General features: G+C 36.0%; 2 protein-coding genes and 1 non-coding gene across 6 annotated transcripts; 1 reads left to right on the top strand and 2 right to left on the bottom strand.

Moving 5' to 3' along the window:
* The first annotated feature begins 9,666 nt into the window (after positions 1-9,666).
* TRNAT-CGU (transfer RNA threonine (anticodon CGU)) lies at positions 9,667-9,738 on the top strand. The gene has a single exon. It is a non-coding gene; the product is annotated as a tRNA-Thr (tRNA).
* Positions 9,739-9,886: 148 nt separating this feature from the next.
* On the bottom strand, positions 9,887-11,829 carry LOC145635449 (nuclear transcription factor Y subunit B-6-like). The gene is made up of 4 exons (XM_081686728.1): positions 11,749-11,829; positions 11,594-11,655; positions 10,553-10,809; positions 9,887-10,464 (listed from the first exon to the last, which is right to left on the bottom strand). The coding sequence occupies exons 3-4, from the start codon at positions 10,805-10,807 to the stop codon at positions 10,012-10,014; spliced, it is 708 nt and encodes a 235-aa protein (XP_081542854.1). The 5' UTR covers positions 10,808-10,809; positions 11,594-11,655; positions 11,749-11,829; the 3' UTR covers positions 9,887-10,011.
* A 902-nt stretch (positions 11,830-12,731) lies between these two features.
* On the bottom strand, positions 12,732-18,259 carry LOC145635450 (TPD1 protein homolog 1-like). Of its 4 annotated transcripts, XM_081686729.1 has the most exons (6): positions 18,196-18,259; positions 17,972-18,116; positions 14,625-15,564; positions 13,585-13,678; positions 13,217-13,366; positions 12,732-13,128 (listed from the first exon to the last, which is right to left on the bottom strand). In XM_081686729.1, exons 4-6 carry the CDS (start codon positions 13,667-13,669, stop codon positions 12,788-12,790), a joined length of 576 nt encoding a protein of 191 aa, XP_081542855.1. In that variant the 5' UTR covers positions 13,670-13,678; positions 14,625-15,564; positions 17,972-18,116; positions 18,196-18,259; the 3' UTR covers positions 12,732-12,787. The 4 variants fall into 4 exon arrangements, 3 of the variants coding, with proteins under 3 accessions (XP_081542855.1, XP_081542857.1, XP_081542856.1); XM_081686731.1 differs by lacking the exon at positions 18,196-18,259 and having other exon boundaries at positions 17,972-18,128; XM_081686730.1 differs by lacking the exons at positions 17,972-18,116; positions 18,196-18,259 and adding an exon at positions 17,513-17,862.
* Between the last annotated feature and the right edge of the window lie 7,134 nt (positions 18,260-25,393).

Consider the following 25,393-nt stretch of genomic DNA (forward strand, 5'->3'; position numbering starts at 1 on the left):
TTTTTTAAGGTGAAGAGAACAGGGCCTAAAGGAAAAAGGAATGAGCTCAACAAAGAGAAACAAGGTGAATGAAATGGAAAAGGCTTAAACTTATTATGTTAATTGTTTATAAACAAAGGAAATAAGTCACAATACCACCACTACACAACCCCACCTCTTTCCCACCTTCTCTAGCAACTAGCCAGCAGCCCCACCACCCAACCACCCTCGCCGCACCTCCCCTGCCCTTCCCCACCCCTCGAAAAGTTCTCCCTTCCCTTGAAAAACTTCCCCACCCTCCCAAAACCCTAGAAATCCCTCCCCTTTTACCGTAAAACCATCGGCATCCCCTCCCCCACCCTCGAAACCCTAGTGTTTTACAAAGAGGGGGAGGGATTCCTGGGTTTTGTAGGGGTGGGGAAAGTTTTTAGGGGGAGGAGTAACGAGGTGGCTAGTGTGTATATATGGTGGTGTAGTGGTGGCTAAGGAAAGGAAATGGAAAAACCTAGGAGGGGAGGCAGGGAATCAATATGGAAAATTTTGGGGATATGGGAAGGGTAGAGGGAATGGAAAAAAAAAAAGAGGTTTTTCTAAGCTATATCCCTAAGGTATTCGAGTTTCTAAGGTGTACCCATACTTTTTTAAGTTTCTAAGTTGTGCCCCTCAACTCACTACCATTAATGAATGGTACCCTCCTTGGGACTTCCACGTCACCTAAAGTTAACTATAAATTTAATAGAAAGATGATAAAAGGTAAGGAAATGGTAGGAGAAAGAAATCTTAGCCACCGCAACCCTAATAATGAAAACTGAAGCCACGAAATTACTCTCTCAAATAACTTTTAAACAACTAATACGGATACATTTTAGTATTGATAAGGAGTTGAAGGGCACAGCTTAGAAACTTGAAAAAGCATGGGTACACCTTAGAAACTCGAATACCTTAGGGGTATAGCTTAGAAAAACCCAAAAAAAAATTGTTTAACAAAAAAACAACAAAGGGAATAAGGACAATTAAATCCCTTTCTCTTCGATGAATACCCCCGGTCAAGCGACCTCTTAATATTTTCATAATATCAATGTTTTAATTCCTTACTAATACTAAAATTATTCCATATACAACTAATGTATATACGGAGTATTCAAAGTGCACAAAATGTAAATGAGAAAATCAAAACCATTAGTCCATTACCACCAATTACTATGGTCTATGGGTACCAAACGAAAACGGGTTGTTAAAAAACGGAGGGTGTAATGGACGGGTACAGTGCAGCAGAAGATGGGCTTTGTTACAACGCCACTCTAACAATTTAAACAAAAAGAGGCCCACTTAACAATCAGATAACTAGATAAGGATCTGGTGATCTCTTTGAAGACCAGTAGGCAGTAGCAGCAATACTTAACCATACAATAAGATAACACCACTCATCTAATACAAGAACAACAACAAGCAGCTCTTCTTCCTCTTTTGAAATCATCAAAAATTTAACCAATGAATACTACTTCCATTAAATCCCAACATTTCTTCCCAACCCCAATCAAAACCACCCCATCAAATCCTAAGTTTTCCAACTTTATTTCATCAAATTCCCCTGCATTTCTGGGTCACAAAAACCTTATTATAAACCTTTCTTCCAAACACAAAAATTGGGTCATTAAATCATCGAAACATGAAATTATTAATAATGATGAACTAGTGTTTAAGAGAAGGTTACAGGTGTTTACAGGGGCTGCTTCAATTGGGCTTCTGCTGATGATGATGGGCCAAGACAAGGCATGGGCTTTAGGCCCAGAAGGCCCATTAATGGAGGAATTCTGGGAGAATGTAAGAAGATATGCATTGTATGCACTTACAGTGAGTACTGGGGTTATCTATACAATTTTACAGCCAATTGTAGAGTTGCTTAAGAATCCAATATCAGCTATTTTGATAGTGGTTATAATTGGAGGATCTTTTTACATCGTTTCTCAAATTGTTTCTGCCATGGTTGGTGTCTCCGACTTCTCTTATCAATATGCCTACTAGACGCACTTGGTATGTACTTAATGAGAATTTCTCGGCCTCTAATAGCTTGAGTCTTCTACGACTTATTTAATCGTGTTTTAGATGATATCATACATTGTATCAAACAAACCCGCTCCTCATTTTCTACTTTTATAGTATTTGATATGCCAAAGTTACAAAGTTGTGCAAGGTAGTTTAGATTACGATTTATGAGTTAATAGCGGTGTAATATCAGTTTATGAGGAAGATAATTAAGCTCGAGTTAAGTAAAGTTGTGCTTTTTGAAATTGTTTAGCCTTGGTTTATTTAAAGAAAATCGATGAAAGTTGGATATATTAAAACCAAAATTCCCTTTTATCAATCAAGTCGAGTTAAAGAGGTACCAAATTTGTCTATTAAGTCAAGTGCGGTCATATAGGTAAATGCAAAAATGATCAAAGTTGAATGGAAAGGTAAGTACATAAGTGAAACGTTGAAAATCGATAGTATTGTCGAATTTAATTTGGACATAAAAGAAGGATGTCCTAAGAGAATATGCATGTATGTATGTATTTCATAAACAATCAACGGAGGAAACAGATAAAGAGTAATGATCTCCGTTGGCATATTGGAAAATCAAGGATTCGCCTGCACGAAGGGGCTTGCCATCATTGACTAGACAATCGTTGTAACGGAGTCTTCGAAACACACTAGGATTGATAGTAATGGCAGAGCTGAACCAGTCGCAATTGATATGGATGTTGGAGATGTTGCACTCGGATGCACAGGCATTAAGTATCACAATGTTGTAGGATGGAATACCGCTGGGCAATGGCGTCGAATCCTCTTCAGTTATTAGTATGTCATTCTTTGAGCATTTATAAGTTCCTCCGGCTCATAGCACACCTACATCTAACAACAATTGCAATAATTGTAGTTAAGAATTTGCTTGTAATTTTTAAAATTTCTACCTTAATTATTGCGGAAAATCCATTGACAGAGTTGTTAATTACTTTAAAAGCATATTGTAGAGCTGACTAGCTGAGTACCATTCTTATTAATTATATAATTGGTATGTTATAAATTGCACATGATGCATACCATAGAAAAAGGAGGGGTCATGAGTCTCATCAAATTAAATACGAGTAACGCCTTTTATGTGTACGAATTCAAAGTCACATGAAAATTCAAAACCGATGAGGTAATGATAGTTAGAAACATCAAAACATTTAGTTAAGTTTTTAAATTACCAGTCAAATTCATATCCATATACTACAGCTTGCAAAGAAATCAAACAAGCCAAGATGAGATCATATTACCTGCGGTAGAAAGTAGAAAGAAGGTGCTCAAGACCAAGGTGAAAATTATGCAGACGTTCATGGTGAATACTGAATAGCTATGTTTGTATGATTAAAGCTTAAATTTATATTATAATTTCACATATGAACCATTTATACGTCTCATCTTATTTATATTATAGGTCAAGTGGCATCCACATGAATAAAGAATTATGCCCTTATTTATGTTAATATTTATCTGTACCCAAATTATGCAAGAGTTATGTGTACTATTTTTTTTTTAGTTAAGTGAACTATTCGCAAGTTTGTTTTTTTTTTTTTTTTTTTTTTTTTTTTTTTTTTTTTTTTTTTTTTTTCATTTAATGAATGATTGTAAATGAAACACAACTACACAAATAATATGGTAGACACTTTCCTTTTCTGGGTGTTTATGTTGAAATTATTTTGATATGTATTTTAGTGAAATTTAATGTAAGTTGAAGAATAATAAAAATATATTCATTCTTCTAATTTTATGGAATTATTAATTAAATTACAGGGACACTATTCCATAATGGAAAAATAATCAAAATACTTCATTTGTATTTTTATACTTGCAAGTTGCAACACACCTTTTATCACGCTTGTTTGAGGAGGTGATGAAACTAGGTAAACAAATGAATTGAGCTATGTAATTTAAACTGTAGTAACTTATCCCTTTTTTTTTCTTTCAATAAATAAATAAATTATTCCTTTCTTCTTATAGGTGGTAATTAAATTTTTGTGAATTAATTTTTTTGTATACGTATACCTAATGTAATATATATCTCCCTTAAAATGCATGAGTGCAAAAGAGTGTGTTGCAAGTAAACAAAAACAGATGAAGTATATTTTATAATTTATATACTATATACTACTCCGTAGTAAATTTCAAATTCATTATTTCAATGTCCAGATGGTTGATAAAATTTAAGATACTCCCTCCGTGTTTTTTTTTTAAGTATTACAGTTTAACCGGCACATAGTTTTAGGCAATTTAATTGACTTAAATAAAATAAGAGGTAAATGGGGTAGTTGAAGTATTAAAAAATTATAAAAGAATTATAGTGGGGTTAATAGTTTATTGAAAAATAATGAATGTGAGATGAGAGATATAATAATAATAAAAAAAGTAGTATTGGGTTTGGTAGGAACCATGAGAGGAGAGAGATATAATATTTTATTGTAGCTTTTTGCCAAAAAAAAAAAAAAAAGTGTAACACTTAAAAAAAACACGGAGGGAGTAACATTATTTATACTTGAATGTTAAATACGGTCAATAATTTGTTCAGATAATGTAGGATATTTAGACATACAATAACATATGACTTATATTTATATAATAATACTTTTTGTAGTTTTGTTTGTAAATAGATACCTAGTTATTATTGACTTGAAATTATTTCTATTGAACTTAAATTGTTTTCACTAAATTGAAAGTATTTTTACCAAACTAAAATTAATGTTACCGATTAAAACTTATTTTTACCAATTCTCTAATATTTTTTTAAAAAATAAATTAAATAACAATGCATTTTGTATGCGACTAGTCACACCATCTAGCAGGACAAAGTGACCCCTATAAATTAAAACTGATCGAGCAACCCCTGTAATACTAATTGAATAACCTCTAACATTGACTAAGTTACCCCTTTCTATAACACTGATTGAATAACTACTATAACACTGACCATATAACACTAGACCTGGCAAATGGGTCGTTCGGGTCGAGTATGGGTCGGGTCAATTACAGGTTAGGTCATTTTGGGTCAGTTAACATTCGGGTTGGGTCATTTCGGGTTTGGGGTATGATTCGAGTTAGGTTTTGGGTCGAGTTATGGTCTGGTCAATTATGAGTCAATTTTGGGTCAGGTATGTTCGGGTCATATATATGGGTCGGGTCCAAATCAAGTCAAGTCATGTTGAGGTTGTTTCATTTGTAGATCAAGCTCAAATCAATAATTTTACATTTTGTTATCAAATCGATTAATGAGCTTAACTACTGTTGAAAATGAACAATTTGAGTTGTTTTTGGTACTAGACATTTTTAGTTCAATTATAAAGTACTTTTAGTTTGGGACATGTCGGATATTAGGTCGGTTTGGGTCAATTTCGAGTATCGGGTTTGTTCGGGTCAACTTCGGATGTCGGTTCAGGATCGAGTCAACTCCATTTTCAGGTCAAGTATGGGTCGAGTCATGTGGGTCAATTCTGGTTTTGGGTCATTATCAAGTCGATTTTTTAGATCAATTTCGGGCCGTGGGTCGGGTTATTCGAGTCTGGGTTAGAATTGCCAAGTCTATATAGCATTGACGAAGTAATTCTTGTAATAGTTGGAGACACGGTTTGGTCAGTTACGTATAAAAGTTTATGATTAAATATATTATAATGAATCTTATTTTACAGAACTTTTTGAAACAAAGATGATGGAAATAAAATTGAGTTATTGGACATTTATTAAAAGTTATGATTAAATTTGTATATATCTGAAATATTAGAATTCATAGTAAAACTTTATACAACAATTTTATCTTAAAAAATCTATCCAAAAATCGTTTACTTAGTATCATATGTGTCACAATAATACCAATGTTAAGAAAATTGACGAAAAATTGGAATGCCAAGTGACGTTGTCGTGGCTGCGAGATTGGCTTTATTTATTAGTGGATATGATATGATATAAGTATTATCAAATCAAAAAGTTCATGAATTTGAAATTGGAAATACATGGAATATGGGAAAATATATTATTGTGATATATTTTTTTTCATATAGATCTTAATAATATTATTTAGGATAATATAGTGATATTCTAACATATAAGATAGATTTCTGGTAATTTAATATTGTCTAGCAGTCTAGGATTAGAAATGTTTAAGTATGGTACAGTTTTGTATTTCATAGACAATCTCAAATCACCATAATAATCTATCTTGAAAAATCACAAGATATATATAGATTTATGGTTATTTGATATTGTCTTGGATTAGAAATGTTTATGTATGGTAGAGTTTTATATTCATAGACAACATCAAATTACCATAAATAATCTATCTTTAAAAATCACTAAGATATATATAGATTTACGGTTATTTGATATTTTCTGGGATTAGAAATGTTTACTTATGATAGAGTTTTGTATTCATAGACAATATCAAATTACCATAAATGATCTATCTTAAAAAATCACTAAGATATATATAGATTTATGGTTATTTGATATTATCTAGAGTTAGAAATGTTTACGTATGATAGAGACCGTAGAGTTTTATTCCAAATATATTTCATTTCTTATTATATGTGATTAATTCCATATGGGACTAACATTATGAAAACGGAGGGCCATATACAAAGTATCTATTTAAGGCTTGATTCTTTGTGCGCTTGCTTATTTATTGTACTGTTAAGGCCCTGTTCACTTTACCTTGCAAAAATAATATTAAGTAAAAATTATTTTAGTTTAATAAAAATAAGTGCAGTTCAGTCAAATTCAGTAGTTTTAAAGAAGAAATATAATAAAAAAATATGTTAAAATAATTTCAATTCAACAATAATAATTTTAATTTTGTAAAATTAATTTTAGTTTAGTAAAAATAATTTGAGTTATTTAGGTGCTGTTTGGTTACACTTATTTTCCATGGGCACTCAAAAGTCTTAGGAAATGCAAAATTCACGAGTTGTTTGGTTAACCAAAAAAGTGTAAAATGGAGGAAGCTGGAATTCATGAGAATTTGAAGTTCCCATGTATTATAGGAATTAAATTATCTAGGTCCCCGGTCGAAACCTCCAAAATTTCACAAAAAGCGTGGATATTAGCCTTCGACTTTGGAATTTTTTGATTTTTTTTCACCCAGAAATAAAAATTGCTGAAATGTTTACCATGGTCCCTAATATCCTCCGGGAGTCCAATTGGGTGGGTGGAACCATCCAATTTACCTTTTAACGACCAATTTACCGGTTTACAACTTCCACCGATTTCATTAATTCAAGCCCACCACGAACATTTATGACAACAAATAATGATCATATATGGTTCCAAATGACATTATATGACCCCGAGATGTATTCCCTAGAATTTCAAGACTTTTCAAAACCGAGCCCCGAAAACTCTAAAAATTCTCAAAAAACGTGGATATATATATAGCCATCAATTTTTGAATTTTTTTGACTTTTTTTCGCCCGTCAATAAAAATTGCAGAAATGTTTACCATGATCTCTAATATCCTTCGGGAGTCCAATTGGGTGGGTGGAACCATCCAATTTGCCTTTAAACGGCCAATTTATCGATTTACAACTCTCACCGATTTCATTAATTCAAGCCTGCCACGAACATTTATGACAACATATAATGATCATTTATAGTTCCAAACTGCATTACATGACCCTGAGATATATCCCCAAAAATCTCAAGTCTTTTCGACAATAGTCCCCGAAACCCCAAAATTTCACAAAAAACGTGGATATTAACCTTCAATTTTGGAATTTTTTTGACTTTTTTTCGCCCGAAAATAAAAAATGCCGAAATTTTTACCGTGGTCCCTAATACCCTCCAGGAGTCTAATTAGGTGGGTGGAACCATCCAATTTTCCTTTAAACAACCAATTTACCGGTTTACAACTTGCATCGATTTCATTAACTCAAGCCTACCACGAACATTTATGACAACATATAATGATCATATATGGTTCCTAACAGCATTATATGACCCTGAGATTTATTCCCTATAATTTCAAGACTTTTTGACACCGAGCCCCGAAACCTTCAAAATTTCGCAAAATGCATGGATATTAGCCTTCAATTTTGGAATTTTACGACTTTTTTCGCCCGTAAATAAAAATTGCCGAAATGTTTACCTTGGTCCCTAATAACCTCCGGGAGTCGTATTAGGTGGGTGGAATCATCAAATTTGCTTGTAAACGGCTAATTTATCGGTTTACATCTTGCACCGATTTCATTAACTCAAGCATACCAAGAACATTTATGACAACATATAATGATCATATATGGTTCCAAACGACATTATATGACCCCGAGATGTATCTCCTTAAATTTCAAGGCTTTTAAAGATCCGACCCTGAAACCTCCAAAATTACTGTATAAGCGTGGATATTAGCCTTTAATTTTGGAATTTTTTGACTTTTTTTTCACTTGCCCATAAAAATTGCCGAAATGTTTACCATGGTACCTAACACCCTCCGATAGTTCAATTGGCTAGATGGAACCATCCAATTTGCCTTTAAACAACCAGTTTACCGGTTTACAATTTGAATCGATTTCATTAACTTAAGCCTACCACGAACATTTATGACAACATATAATGATCATATATGGTTTCAAACGACATTATATGACCCCGAGATGTATTCCTTAAAATCTCAAGGATTTTCGACACCGGGCCTCAAACCTCCAAAATTTCTCAAAAAGCGTGGATATTAGCCTTACATTTTTGAATTTTTTGACTTTTTTTCGCTTGTAAATAAAATTACCGAAATGTTTACCACGGTCCCTAATAACTTCCGAGATTCTAATTAGGTGGGTGAAACCATCCAATTTGCCTCTTAATGGCGAATTTACCGGTTTACAACTTGCTGCGATTTCATTAACTCAAGCCTACCACGGACATTTATGATATCTATAATGATCATTTATTGTTTGAAACAGTATTATATTACCCCGAGATGTATCACCTAATTAAAATATCAAATCTTTTCGACACCGGGTCCCGAAACCTCAAAAGTTTCTCAAAAAGCGTGGATATTATCCTTCAATTTTGGAATTTTTTGACTATTTTTTATCCGTAAATAAAAGTTGCAGAAATGTTTACCATGGTCCCTAATACACTCTGATAGTTCAATTGGCTAAGTGGAACATCCAATTTGCCTTTAAACCACCAATTTACCGGTTTACAACTTGCACCGGTTTCATAACTCGAGCCTACCACGAACATTTATGACAACAAATAATTATCATATATGGTTTCAAACGACGTTATATGACCCCGAGAAGTATTCCCTAAAATCTCAAATCTTTTCGACACCGGGTCTCGAAACCCCAAAATTTCTTAAAAAACGTGGATAAGAACAAATACTCATTGGTGTACGGTACACCCGGTTGTATATAACAATCTCTCCAAATGACTATCATGCAATGTATTTGTAAGTAATTTTAATAAACTTTTTATTATAAAATTCACGAAATAATTGATTAATGTATTTTATATAATATGACTCCATTGTTTAGGCCTTAGGGGGCCTATTTAATTTTCGCTCCGGGTTACAAAAATGTCCGAGACGACAATGTTTTTCTTAACTTGAAAAAAACTTCTAAATAGGGAGTATTGTATAATTTTTATTTATATAACTGAAAAAAGGAAATAAATTGTTGTCCAGCCTCCATAGCATAGTGGTATTGCGTTCGCTTCGTAAGCGAAAGGTCGCGAGTTCGATCCTCGCTGGGGGCTTAAATTTGTTCTATTTTTAACCACAAAATATACTGAGAATAAAAGATTCATACAAATTTGTTTAGGTTTTTTTTTTTTTTTCCACTGATCATCTCTAAATGATCTCCCTCGTCAGTTGACAAATACGCACTAGCAAATGAGAGGGAGATGAAGTAATTTAGAAGTTGAAGGGACATTAAACACGCCTAATTAAGAATGTTAGTACATTGTTAATTGTTTGCACTAAAAGTGACAACAACGGATGATGCGATGCATACCAGAATCAACAGATTATTATTTATGACGACCATAAGGCTCAAAACTGGTAACAGAGTTAGGAGGACCACCAGCAGCAGCAACAGCGGGAGCACCAACCGCGTCAGAAGCAGTAGCAGCAACGGAAGCATCTTTTAAGTAACCATTGACAGAGGAGGAGTCCCCAAAATAGGCATGATGATGGTGTGAAGGTGGAGGACCAATGTGAAATACAGGCCCAAAAGCGGCGTACTGATCCATGGCTGCTCTACTGAGCTTGAGGAGGGGCTCACAAGTGCGGATAGAGCCACGTTCCCCCTCCAGCTCCCTGTAACGATGCAGGTAAAGGGTGAGTGGCTCGATGTAGTCGTCGAAACCAAGCTTGCTCATGGCCCACAGTACATCTTCTGCTGTGATTGTCTTACGCTGCTCCCTTTGGCACCTCTCGTTTGCTTCTCCTGTTATGAAGCTAATGTACTCGGACACACACTCCTGCAGTATATATTTGATATGAGAAAACTTATACAGTATATTATTATTATTATTGATATTGAAAGATAGGATGTTAAAAAATGATGACCTGAATGGTTTCCTTGGCATCATCAGAAATTTTGGCATGCGGTGGAAGAATCTTGCGCATGATGCGAATGACATTAGCAATGGGCATAAAGCGATCCTGTTCTCGCACAGTGCACTCATTGTTATCTTGATCAGCTGAGTGGTTAACACTTCCGTTGAAGTTGTTATTCATGTCATGAGACAACACTTTTCCATTGATAGTTGCGCGTATGTGATTCATCTCTCCTGCTACTGCAGCCTTGGATGACAATTTCATTTCTGTGGCAAGTAAAGAATCATACACATCACACATATCAATCTAAACAGAGGGGGAGGGGGGATTACTTCGCTACAATAGGTATGCTGATTGGCCCTATTATATATTTACACTTGTTTAATCTACAATTTATTTTCAGTTATATAAATACTCCATTTGAATTGGTATAAGGGAAATTAGGTGTTAATGCTTGTATAATTGTATTAATGTTCATTGGTTTTCTCTAGCTAAAAAAAAGGCAATTGGTTTTCTGGTGCGTTGGAATTAGTGATGAGGACTTAATTTGACTTAAAGAAGTCCGTAATATGGACTATGGAGTAGTACTCCGTATTAGATGTGTGTTGGTAATAAAAATGGCTGTTGGAAATGCAAAGAAAGAGGTTGAAAATTAATTAAAGGGAATCCCTTAACGGAAATCTGGTGTAGAAGTTTGGTTTACAATTCAACGACTGGCCCTAGGCCTAGTGCACCCTCAGGGCCGGGCCTGAACTACAACACTATTTGCATTTTCAACAGTAGCATGCAGCTTTTTTTTTTTTTTTTTTTTTTTTTTTGAGAAATATAATCTTAATTAGCATTCTATAGACAAAATATAACAACAACAACAATTAACAATCTAAAGCCAACAACATACAACATCAACAAGCTAAGACATGACACATTCACACCAATGAAATAAAATTAAACACAGCAACAACAATATGCAATTAAGCCCTGAAAATCCGACATGCAATGGGATGGGATGCAACTATTCAAAAATGGTTTTAATTTGATAGTGTAGTGTACCTTAAATTAGGTCGATTGTTTTCCGGGGCGGAGGAGCCGAGGTTAACTTGGAATGAATTCGCCTAATTATAGAGCAACAACAGCAAGTAGTCAGTCAGTATATATAATAAAGATGCATACACAAACTTAAACTTAAAACCGAAGTAAGAAAGGACCTTATTAATTTAATTTAGGGGTGTGGATATGTAAGAGAATACAAGGAAGGAGAAGAACTAGAGGAGCTTAATTGTTGCGGGGGAATTGAAACAAACTAGGATGGCGAATTCTCAGCTTAACTCAGAGTGTGAAACAGATTTAAATTAAATTACAGTGTGTACAGTAGTCCGTTGGTCAATGGGAGGAGAGATAATAAGTAACCAAAACATGTTGCTGAGGTTGCATGGTTATTAACAACTAGCTATAGCCCCATTATGGTCATTTTATCACTATTAAATTATTAATACATACATGTGCAACTGCAACTCCTCTTTTTTGTATTCTGTATCAGTCTACACATACTCTTCACTTTGATTAACACAACTCGTAAATACTGAACCAAAAAATTGTGAGGGTTAAAGTCTAGTCAGGGTCTTCCTTGCCAAAAAAAATAAAAATAAAAAACCACCAACTTTACTTTAACTAATACGGAGTAATAAAAAAAAATACAAGTATAATAATAATCTTGTTAGATTTCACATTATTGATAATTAGAAACAATATGTACATTTTGTTTAATTTAAGCTTTCCTAGACAATATAATAAAAGAAAATTGAAAACTAATATGGAACAAATAAAATATAGACGTAGGTGTTGAGGCATAATTACACATAATTAAGGGTTAAATTTAAATATGAGCGACTGCATTAGACATAGGGGAAGAGGGTTTCAAAAAAAAAAAAAAGACAAAGGGGAAGAGCAACTCTGTTTTCATTTCTCTTACTGCATTGGATTATACGAGTCATGTACTCATGTGTACAACAAATTTACAAAATTAGAAAAATAGAAAGAAAAACCGAGCATGAGGCAGCGCATTATTTTTACTACTTCTACTACATAGGATGTTCTAACTTCCTATGTAGTAGAAGTAAATTTAATTTGTAAATTTACTCACAAAAGCATTATTTTTATTATTATTGGATTCATACACTAACACACTGTATTATGATCATACATACCAAGTACTGTATTATGGCAAACGATTACGTATTTCAGATATTATACACAAGTAACAGAGGAAACAGAGAAAGGATAAATGTGAATACTGTAATACTCAAATATCAACACTTCCGACAGTCCAAGGGGATCACCGTTGTTCACAAGACAGTCATCATCGGAGATTCTCCGCAACATGGTGGGATGTATGGTGGGGCCCTTATCGAAGTTGAACCCCCCGCAACTAACATGGATGTTACCAAGTCTGCAGGCGTCTGATGTGCAGAAGTTACTTATCACGACTATGACGTATGAAAATTCGATTGGGACTGCTGGGTTCGGCATTTGATTTATGTCTATATCGCGCTCAGAGCATGCTGGTCCAAATCCAAATCTATCAGTGCCTGATCCATAACAACACCAATGTGACGCATTAAAATGAGGGTATCAGCTATTAACATAAAGTTGAAAATCTTGCAGCATTTTGTTTACCAATTGGTGTTGCGAGAGGGCTAGGGAGTTTATGCGTCAACAAGCTAGAGTTGGTGCCATTGACAAAGTCCTTGGAAAGGACTAATTTAGCAATGTTTATCTCTCTGTTGCTTGTTTCTTCTTTCACTACTGACCTGCTGCCTAAACTTCCTGCCAAAACATGATCAACACTTACTCAGTAGTAGATACAAAATCACTACTGTATTTGTCAAAAAAAAAAGAAAAAATTTAACACGTTAGAGAAAATTAGAGAAGAATGTAGTAAACCAAGACTAGTACAGTGTATTAGCTACGGGTGAGAATTTTGGTTTTTTTTTTTTTTTTTTTTTTTTAACTTGGGGTGGAATTGAAAAGTGGCTGTAGTATACCTGTGATAGAAAGTAGAAGGAAAGTGATAAAGGGGAAGTAATCTTTAAGGTGACATAGCTCCAAACAAGTTCGCGCAGCTCCCATGACACGATCCTAAGGAAGAACGATGATGAGACAATTATACGTAAAATAAAGTGGGATATATTCAAGAGAAGAACTGAAGAAGCAGCAGCATTTATATATATGATCAAATAGATGTACCAAAGGAGTATACTACGTAGTACGTGCGGTAGTAGGCAATGGGAAATGAAAATGCAATTAATAAGACTATAGCTTAGGCTACTATTTATAAGAAGAAAGATGGATTAATACGAAGAATAATGCAGGTAAATGAGGACTGAAGCAGCATGCATGCAACTGATTTGATCAACTCGCTCTCTTTTAGTCAATTCTCACCCTTATCTTCAAGCCAATTGTATGACAAAATTACACTAATAACCAATTACAAAATTACAGCTATAGCACTACTAATTAATTAAATTACTTATGCGGTAGTTACTAGTTGGTTGTTCTGCCAACGTGATATAGCATAACAACATTCATCACTTGAAAATTACTACATAGTATGATTCTAACTATATTAGAAATTAAATTCTGACTAGTCTTATTAATTAAAGATTAATAAGTGTGAACGTGCAATACAAACAGTTAAAGTTAAAACCTAGAATGGATCTTACTATTGAAAAGAACATAAACAGTATTAGGATTTCACCAAATAAAATATAAAATAAATAAATAAAGAGTATTAGTATATATTCAAGAATCCATGGCCTCAATCCTCCTCTCAACTCAATCATGTCTATTGGGTGGGTCCATCAAACAACATTGCACAAAATCACAACTTCTGGACTCTCCTATGATTTGTAGCAACTGAAAATATCAATTCAAACAAACCAATAATAAATACTACGTAAATATTATAGACCACATTCACCACAACAATCCTACAGCAGCCCACCGTCCCTATGCATGTAAGATCTAGCAATTGTAACTAGAACCTTCAAAAGCAAGTTGAATAAATAATTGGATAGAGTTTCACCTGTATATTGACTTCTCTACCCTTTCTGTCTTAGGTCGTTACGCATGATCTCACAACTAATAGCCAGGGTATTATGGTCATTCATCATATGACCGTCTTCCATGCAACTTTCAGCAATAGAACTTGGTTGCCCTCTATATAAGGAGAGCCTTCTGCTTCTCCATGAATAAGAAAGTTGTATAGGACCACTCGAATTTCCAGTCATTTTCTCGATCTACTTGACGGTTAATCTGCTCTTTATTTAATTTCCATAGCTAGTTAAGAATCTGAAGAATGTGCCTTCAAGTTGAAGCCTTAAAGCTTGATGATTCACTACTTTCTAAGAGCAATAACATATCAAACCTAAGAACCAAGTACCAATATTATTTTAGAAAAGCTTCAGTGTTGTTCATTTCAATTACTCTATTTTCCTTCCTTCTTTCCTACTTCACTGGCATCTCCTTCCTCTACTCTTACACTTATTATTCCTCCAAGTTTCTCTTGCCATATCTCACCCAAACTTTTGAGAGGAAGTACATGTTTCTTCTCTGCAACGGAATCCTCGTCTTCCTCGCAGGCAGATCAGGTTTGCACAAAGCTTCCTGCAATTTGCCTTCAGAATTACAGACGAAGGTGGCTGAAACTGATATTCACATCCGCGAAAAGATCATGAATGTTGAAGAAGACCTTATGTTGCATCCGGCAGAATCTTTTCATCCTCTATCTGAAGAAGAAGCAGAAATTTCCATTGGAGACGAATTGCTTAAAATACAAGCAGAAGCAGCAGCAGCAGCAGCAACAGTGGCGGAAAATGAGCCAGTTCTGATTGAAGCAGATCATCAAGTGGTAGACTTAGTAGAAGATGGAGCCCAGCTGGATGAAGGAATTGAAATGGAGAACAAGGAAGAAAGTGGGTCGAATATTTTAGAAGGAGAAGAGGATGATACAGAGAGTGAAGGACCTGCAAGCAATACAGAAGAGCTAAATAAGAAGATTGAAGAATTCATTAGAAAGATGAAGGAAGAACTTCAGCTTGAAGCTCAACAACAGCAAATCATTGCTGCATAACTAGTCTACTTTTCCCAACCTTTTCCAGTTCACCATGAATGCACACTACAGGTGCAAGTATATTAAGCTTTTCACCAACCACCTTCCTCCCCCTCCACCAAAAAAAAAAAAAAAAAAAAAAAAAACAAAACTTTTTCTTCAAACTAGCATTAGTAATGGAAGTTACAGAGTCATTAGTCATTTGTCTTGTTAATACATTTTTCATTTTTGTTTTTTTCCCCTTCCTCTTTAAGGTCTAGAAGTTTCAAGGGAAAAAAAGATATTCAAATCACTCCTTTTTAGATCAAGAAGAATGATGTTTCCTCCATTTCTCCTTTATTAGTTGCAAAGTTTAGAATGCTCAACTTCGATCAATTATAACTTTAGTTATCAACATCAAGTATATATTGTACACTGAGTCAAATTTAACAAGACATTACACAACAATATTTTACCCTACATATAAATCACCAAAGATATTGCAAGACAAAGTATTGTTATAAAAATAAACAAAGTAATACAAAGTACTCCATACTCAGCTCGTACTAGTTAATGGCAAAATAATTAAACGTCTATTCCTAACATCTCGTGTTACCATCCTTGTTTAATCACCCAAATTGATGACATAATCCTCATATTATAGCCCATGTACTGTGCAACTTTTCAGAAATTATGCATGATAATAGTCCTTTAATTTGCCTAGTTAGTACATGACTCTCTTTTTGTCAGCACTAGGAGTTTTAAGGGGAAAGAAGAGTCAAATCCAGTAAGAGAAAGAGTACTACTAGAGGGTGGGAGACCATTGATGTCTAGTCCTCAAAGTTTTCTGCTACTTTTACTTTTTTTCTTTTTGTTTTATTTCCTATAATGAGTTTATCAGTTAATCACCCATTCAATCATTCCCATGTACTGAACTGTGCTACTTTATCACATATTATGCATAATAACGGGGACATAATATCTTTACCTGTAATTTACTGTGTAGAAAACACTAGAAACGAATCAACCAAGAAAAGCCAAATCAAACTGTTAGCAGCAAAGTGATACTGTATCCAACCAATTGACTACACGTGTTAAAATTCAATCACAGAAGATCTTGATTCAAAGTGTAAATTTATTCACAACTTTATAGCAATAATTGACTCCAATTTAATAGCAATATTCCATCTTTGATATTCTATGGACGGGGAACACTGCTGCTAGACAATTCTGTTATAACTGTACCGTAAGAATCAAATACACACATACATGAATGGTAATAATGGTAATCAATTTATTTTGCAATGCGAGTCTCATTCATGGCCTATGTTACTCGGACTCTTCATTTCAACTCAAGTACTTATGTCGAACCCTCGACTCTGTGACGTGGATAGGAGACTATGAAACTTCATTTTTGCTCAAAATCATGGAAACTTTTCACAAAATAGCATAGTCAGACACCCAGTCACATTCCCATGTCGCGCAAGAATACCTGAGTCCAAGTAACATAGCTCATGGTGGTGAGTGGTGACCATGGCAATTGAGTAGATAAAAATATGCGTATTTGAGTTGAAAATGCACTTTCACAGACAAATTTATGAGACTTCATGGAACTTTACAGCTTTACTAATTACTACATAGCAACACATATAAACTCATTCCCAAATATATCTATGAAACAAGAGCTCAGTCTTAAAACTGTTATGAACTGATTCATTCAATGGCTTCACACAAGCTTGTGTTTTCGACGACGACAACAACAACAACAACAAAATAAAAAATTAAAAAAAAAAACAAAAAATTATATGCCTAACAAGTTAAGTACCTAACACACGGAATAAATGACAAGAATGAAGTGGGACTTCAAGAGAGAAAAAACTTACCATAAGATTCTTCAATCATGTATTAGGGGATAAGCTGTTAACTGTTTGGTAACACTGAACTATTTGTAGCTATGGGATTATCCTTGATATCTGTCCATAGAAATCAAGGATAACCAGCCAGCTAAATGCGTGAGCCACCCATTAAGCTTAAACATGTGCTATCAGGCCATAATTGGACCTTAAACACCAACTTGATTATTAGAATACAAAGAATTGTGAATTTTTATTTGATGTAATAAGGCATTCAAGCAGTGATTCACAACATAAGGATGTGCTTGTTTGTCTTTTACCAGATAAACGATAATGACTGCTCCATGAAATCTTCTCTCTTATGTGGTCCTAAACAATCACAATTTCCTTTTCATGTCCACTATCTTTATCGAACATGAATGAACAACTCATAAACATTAATCAAATGGGTCCTCTTGATTAAAAAAAAAAAAAAGATGAATGAATCACCTGAAAACTAATTGCAGAGGCGCATCAAGATTCAAGAGTGATCGAAAAAAAACACAGGATCTGATTAGCTTCATAACCCATTAAACCTGACAGTTGATAAGTTCCAATGTCATGTGAGTGATGCTAATAGCCATAAATTTTTCATCTGCAGGACATTTAACATAATTGTTAGTAAATAAACAGGAAAGGCAAACTGTGGATGCTTATCTCTTCATTTAACTTACCCGTTGGGATACTAGACAATCCAGCAAAATGTGAATGCTTATCTCTTCATTTGGACAAAATAATGCAAAGCTATAAAACCGGCTGTGTCCGACACTAGTACACTAGCCAGGGTAAGGTATAAGCATGCATTGGTGAACTTACTTTATTATCTGGCTTATCCTGTAACAATCCATTTTTCTGTTTCCAACACATTCATTGTCAACAAGTTGTTCCAGCCAGATTATGCTATTAGATCTTGTTTCAAAGGAAACTCCTGTCATTCGTCTACATGCAGGTCCCCAAGTATGTAGTGAAGCAGGCAGAGCCATAAGCTAGAGGTGGAACTTGTCTTAATCCCAAAATTTTCTTTCAGTGTCCCAACTTCCCTGCCTGCATGGAGAATTATTAGTTTCTCACCAGTTCAGATCAGTTTGTATCCTAAGCAAAATCTCCAAGCAGAGATACTTCCAGACTTCATCTATCATCAAATGTCAGCAGCCAGAGGAAGTCAGCACTCAGCAAGACAACCAACAAACTTAGATGTATTATCTTTTCAACATTGCTAAAAGGACATACTATAAGCAGAATAATGAGTAGGCTTCTTTTAAGGAAAATTCACTAATATGGCCCATACTTGCCCACATATGTACTACTAGGCCACTAGGGTTCACAATACCCACTCATGTACTACTCGTACTATAAATACCCCTCAAGGGGCCAAAGGTAAAAGAGAGGTCACTCTTACACTAAGATGACCATCCTCCTCCACTCTCTCTCCCCTAAAATCCTCTCAAAATATGCATTGTTTGGCATCTAACTTGGGCTTCGAAGGCTCCGTCTCGGGGTCTATCCTGGGACTCGGGGTTCATTTTTCCATTCAAGGTCCAAATCCGAGGTTAGCAACCAGCCCTCCAAGGCCCAGTTAGTCCATTTTTTGCCGAAACAGGAAGTAAATTACCAAGACCTTCCTTTGATCAACCAAACACATGGGAATTTCGAGTGCCCATTGTCATAACCAAACAACTTAAGGAGGAAATTACTTCCCAAAAAGGCAAAAATACAACTTTCAACAGAAATTTATTTCCCAGGTTAACCAAACAAAGCCTGAAGTAAAATTTCCAATCTTTACATGTAGTATTATTCTAAGGCATAGTTTACCATTTCAAGAAGAAACAGGGATCAATGGATCATTATATATCAAATAATTCTACTGTACTAATTACTAAAGAAGAAACCTTAGAATTGGTTTGATTATTAATAATGCAATGTCAGGTACCCCAATTGAATATTCAATTGGAATTCCGAATTCCAATTGTCGGGACATTATTGACTACACAATATTGAAAAGTTCATTTCTCTGAAATGAAAGAAAAATACGGAGTAAGAAATAAATTGAAGGATTTAAAGCATACCGGAGGAATTTGCTTGCATTTCCTGCGCTCATTGGAGTGGAGTGCACTGTTTTTCATCCGGACTGTAAAAACAGATTGTATTAGCAAAATAGCAAGTGTGAAATGTCATTGTGGGCAACGGCCTATTAAGATAAACATAATTTGAGTTTCCAATTTGCATCCCAATCTAATACAATTATACAAGGTTATTGATTTAGTGGTGAAGGCCGAAACCTCCAAAATTTCTCAAAAAACCATAGATATAAGCTTTTAATTTTGGAATTTTTTGACTTTTTTCACCTGGGAATAAAAAATGCCAAAATGGAATCAAGCCTACCACGGACATTTATGACATCATTTAATGGTCATATATGGTTCCAAACGACATTATATGACACTAAGATGTATCTCCTAGAGTATCAACACTTTTCGCCACCGAGCCCTGTAACTTCAAAAGTTCCTCAAAAAACTTGGATAATAGCCTTCAATTTTGGAATTTTTTGACTTTTTTCGCCCGGAAATAAAAATTCCCGAGATGTTTACCATGATCCCTAATACCCACCGGGAGTCCAACTGGGTAAGTGGAACCATCCAATTTTCCTTAAAACGGTCAATTTACCAATTCGCAACTTGCATCGATTTTGTGAACTCAAGCCTACCATGGACATTATGACATCATTTAATGGTCATATATGGTTCCAAACGGCATTATATGACCCTAAGATGTATCCCCTAGGATCTCAACACTTTTCGCAACCGGGCGCCGAAACTTCCAAAATTCCTCAAAAAGCATGGATATAGCCTTCAATTTTGGAATTTTTTTTCTCTTTTTTCGCCCAAAAATAAAAATTGCAGAGATGTTTACCATGGTCTCTAATACCCTCCGGGATTCCAATTGGGTGGGTGGAATCATCCAATTTGCCTTAAAACGGTCAATTTACCAATTCGCAACTTGCACCGATTTTGTGAGCTCAAACCTACCACGGACATTTATGACATCATTTAATAGTCATATATGGTTCCAAACGGCATTATATGACCCTAAAATGTATCCCTTAGGGTCTCAACATTTTTCGCCGCCGGGCTCGTAACCTAAAAAATTCCTCAAAAAGCGTGGATAGCCTTCAATTTTGGAATTTTTTGACCAATTTTCGCCCGGAAATAAAAATTGCCGAGATGTTTAACATGGTCCCTAATACCCTTCAGGAGTCCAATTGGGTGGGTGGAACCATCCAATTTGCCTTAAAACGGTCAATTTACCAATTCACAACTTGCACCGATTTTGTGAACTCAAGCCTACCACGGACATTTATGACATCAATTAATGGTAATATATGGTTCCAAACGGCATTATATGACCCAATGATGTATCCCCTAGGGTCTCAAAACTTTTCTCCACCGAGCCCGTAACGTCAAAATTTCCAAAAAAAACGTGGATAATAGCCTTCAATTTTGGAATGTTTTTTACTTTTTTTAGCCCGGAATCAAAAATTGCCGAGATGTTTACTATGGTCCCTAATACCCTCCGCGAGTCCAATTATGTGGGTGGAACCACCCAATTGGCCTTAAAACGATCAATTTACCAATTCGCAACTTGCACCGATTTTGTGAACTAAGCCTACCATGGACATTTAAGACATCATCTAATGGTCATATATGGTTTCAAACGGCATTATATGACCCTAAGATGTATACCCTAGGGTCTCAACACTTTCGCCACCGGGCCCCGTAAACTCAAAAATTCCTCAAAAAGCATGGGTAATTCAATTTTGGAATTTTTTTGACTTTTTTCGCCCGGAAAAAAAAATTTTCCAAGATGTTTAACATGGTCCCTAATACCCTCCGGGAGTCCAATTGGGTGGGTGGAACCATCCAATTTACCTTAAAACGATCAATTTACCAATTCGCAACTTGCACCGATTTTGTGAACTCAAGCCTACCACGGACATTTATGACATCAATTAATGGTCATATATGGTTCCAAACGGCATTACATGACCCAATGATGTATCCCATAGGGTCTCAAAACTTTTCTCCACCAGGCCCGTAACCACAAAAAACGTGGATAATAGCCTTCAATTTTGGAATTTTTTGACTTTTTTCGCCCAGAATAAAAAATTGCTGAGATGTTTACCATGGTCCCTAATACCCTCCGGGAGTCCAATTAGGTGGGTGGAACCATCCAATTTGCCTTAAAACAGTCAATTTACCAATTCGCAACTTGCACCGATTTTGTGAACTCAAGCCTACCACGGACATTTATGACATCATTTAATGGTCATATATGGTTCCAAACGGCATTATATGACTCTAAGATGTATCCCCTAGCGTCTCAACACTTTTCGCCACCGGCCCCAATAACCTCAAAAATTCCTCAAAAAGTGTGGATAATAACCTTCAATTTTGGAATTTTTTAACCTTTTTTCGCCCGGAAATAAAAATTGCCGAGATGTTTACTATGGTCCCTAATATCCTCCGGGAGTCCAATTGAGTGGGTGGAACCATCCAATTTGCCTTAAAACGATCAATTTACCAATTCGCAACTCTCACCGATTTTGTAAACTCAAGCCTACCACGGACATTTAAGACATCATATAATGGTCATATATGGTTCCAAACGGCATTATATGACCCTAAGATGTATCCCCTAGGGTCTTAAAACTTTTCGCCACCGGGCCCCTTAACCTCAAAAATCCTCAAAAAGCGTGGATAATAACCTTCAATTTTGGAATTTTTTGACTTTTTTTCGCCCGGAAATAAAAATTACCGAGATGTTTACCATGGTCCCTAATACCCTCCGGGAGTCCAATTGGGTGGGTAGAACCATCCAATTTGCCTAAAAACGATCAATTTACCAATCCGTAACTTGCACCGATTTTGTGAACTCAAGCCTACCACAGACATTTATGACATCATTTAATGGTCATATATGGTTCCAAACGGCATTATATGACCCTAAGATGTATCCCCTAGGGTCTCAACACTTTTCGCCACCGACCCCAATAACCTCAAAAATTCCTCAAAAATCATGGGTAATAACCTTCAATTTTGGAATTTTTTTTACCTTTTTTCGCCCAAAAAAAAAAAATTGCCGATATGTTTACCATGGTCTCTAATATTCTCCGGGAGTCCAATTGAGTGGGTGGAACCATCTAATTTTCCTTAAAACGATCAATTTACCAATACGCAAGTTGCATCGATTTTGTGAACTCAAGCCTACCACGGACATTTATGACATTATATAATGGTCATATATGGTTCCAAACGGAATTATATGATCTTAAGATGTATCGCCTAGGGTGTTAATACATTTTGCTACCGGGCCCCGTAACCTCAAAAATTCCTCAAAAAGCGTGGATAATAACCTTCAACTTTGGAATTTTTTGACCTTTTTTTGCCCCGAAATAAAAATTGCCGAGTTGTTTACCATGGTCCCTAATACCCTCCGGGAGTCCAATTGAGTGGGTGGAACCATCCAATTTGCCTTAAAACGGTCAATTTATTAATTCGCAACTTGCACCGATTTTGTGAACTCAAGCCTACCACGGACACTTATGACATCATTTAATGGTTATATATGATTCCAAACGGCATTATATGACCCTAAAATGTATCCCTTAGGGTCTCAACACTTTTTGACACCGGGCCCCGTAACCTCGAAAATTCCTTATAAAGCGTGGATAATTAGCTTTCAATTTTGGAAATTTTTGACATTTTTTCGCCTGAAAATAAAAATTACCGAGATGTTTATAATGGTTCCTAATACCCTTCGGGAGTCCAATTAAGTGGGTGGAACCATCCAATTTGCCTTAAAACGATCAATTTACACGTTTTCGTACACTCCTCCTGTATTGGCTATAAGCTTTCACGGGGCTTGTACGTAGTCGAATAATGGTCATATGTGGGTCGAAACAATATTATATTTCCCCGGAATGCATCCCATAATGTTCCGTGAAATTCCCACACCAGGTCCCGACACATCCTAAATTGTTCCAATTTCGTGTTTTATAGCCTTCATATTTGGCTTCCGTATATCAGTTTTTCACCCGGCGAGATTATGCATCTAAGTAATTCCTTGGGTTCCCAAAGGCCCTTGAGAGTCATAAACAGTGTCCGGAACCATCTAATTCATCCTTAAACTTCATGTCTTAAGGGCCTTGGGAGTCGTAAATAGTGCTCGGAACCCGGTATATATGCCTTGTCCTTGGGTGCACATGTCTTATGCACATGCCACACGGCCCCTTGCCCACTTGTACCATCCAACATCCCAACACTTAGGCTTTGTGACACCTCTTAATCCCGTACTAGCCTTTTTTAGCATACGAGATGCATCGCTAACCTCGTTTTCTAAAATATAGGTGTTTTTAGGGAATAGGGTGGGGGGAGGGATGAATCGAAGTGACATAGGGATGAATCTCAGTATCCACCGCACGAGCATAGCCTACGACACGTGCCGAAACCCCTACTGTAGGACGGCATCGGGCGGTGGGCGCATGCGTCGCTTCTGGCCCAAATTTTGACTTAGAGGCGTTCAGTCATAATCTAGCACACGGTAGTTTCGCGCCACTGGATTTTCAACCAGGCGACGCATGCGCCACACGGCCCCTTGCCCACACCCAAGGAAGAAACCCCACGCCCTAGGAGAAACCCTACGCCCAAGGAAGAACCCCACGCCTATCATGAAACCCCACGCCTACTGTTCAACCCTATGCCCAAAACTCAAACCCCACGCCTACTGTATCAACCCCATGCCCAATGAAGAACCCCACGCCCTAGAAAGAAACCCCACGCCCAATGAAGAAACTCCACGCCCAAGGTCAAACCCCACGCCCAAGATGAAACCCTACTCCCTAGGAGAAACCCCACGCTGAAGCTCAAACCCCACGCCCAAGGAAGAACCCCACACCCATCATGAAACCCCACGCCCTAGGAGAAACCCCACGCCCACTGTTTGTAATTGCTTATATTTTCCCTGCTTTTTAATCCTTTGCACTTTCCCCCTCTAAACCACTCAACTAATTAAGCCACAATAACCACTATTGCCTCATTGCCCAGCCCCACGACCACTGTTGTCTCACTACCACCGCTACCACAATAACCACCATCATCTCGCCACCGCCGCTGCCATAACAACTGCAATTTGTTTGTAATTGCTTCGATTAGGCTTGCAATTGCTTATTGAGTTGGTTGCTTGTGAGTTAGGATCATTAATTGCTTTTTTAGTTTTTTGAAACAAATGATCATCAATTGCTTTATTATAACTGATACCATGGAGATTTCTTCACACTCTTTATTTTATACGAGTACAATAATTTTTAAATGGAATTGAAACTCAAAACATTGAAATAACTTGAAATGGTATATAACAAAAAAAAAAAAAAAAAAAAAAGGAAAGTAAACACAAAAAAGAACCAAATGACATCACTTGGGGAGGGGGAGGTGTAGGTAGTAGAAGCTACACCAGGTGTAGTGTAAAATTTTCGGTCAAGGAATGTCATGCGCTACCTATCTTCCATGTATGGCCTGAGACACACTCACATGTTAGGCTAGAGGGTCCTCTTAATTAATAAACTATGATGTTAGAGGGTCATGAGTTGTGTATGAACATTATTTCCAAAGCTTGACATGAACGTGATACATAGGATATACAACGGTTGCATAAGATATTTTCTGCCCACCAACACATCTCTTGTAGTTTTTTGACAATTTTTATAAAAATATATTCATGTACGATTTAGCCGCTGACAACCCTCATTCCTTTCGAATCCCAAGCCGTAACTCCGTTAGTGTTACTTCTCCTTCTCTCGTGAGTCCCTGTCTCTCTCGT

Source organism: Chenopodium album, chromosome 6 (assembly GCF_948465745.1).
Source record: "Chenopodium album chromosome 6, dcCheAlbu1.1, whole genome shotgun sequence".
Taxonomy (NCBI): domain Eukaryota; kingdom Viridiplantae; phylum Streptophyta; class Magnoliopsida; order Caryophyllales; family Amaranthaceae; genus Chenopodium; species Chenopodium album.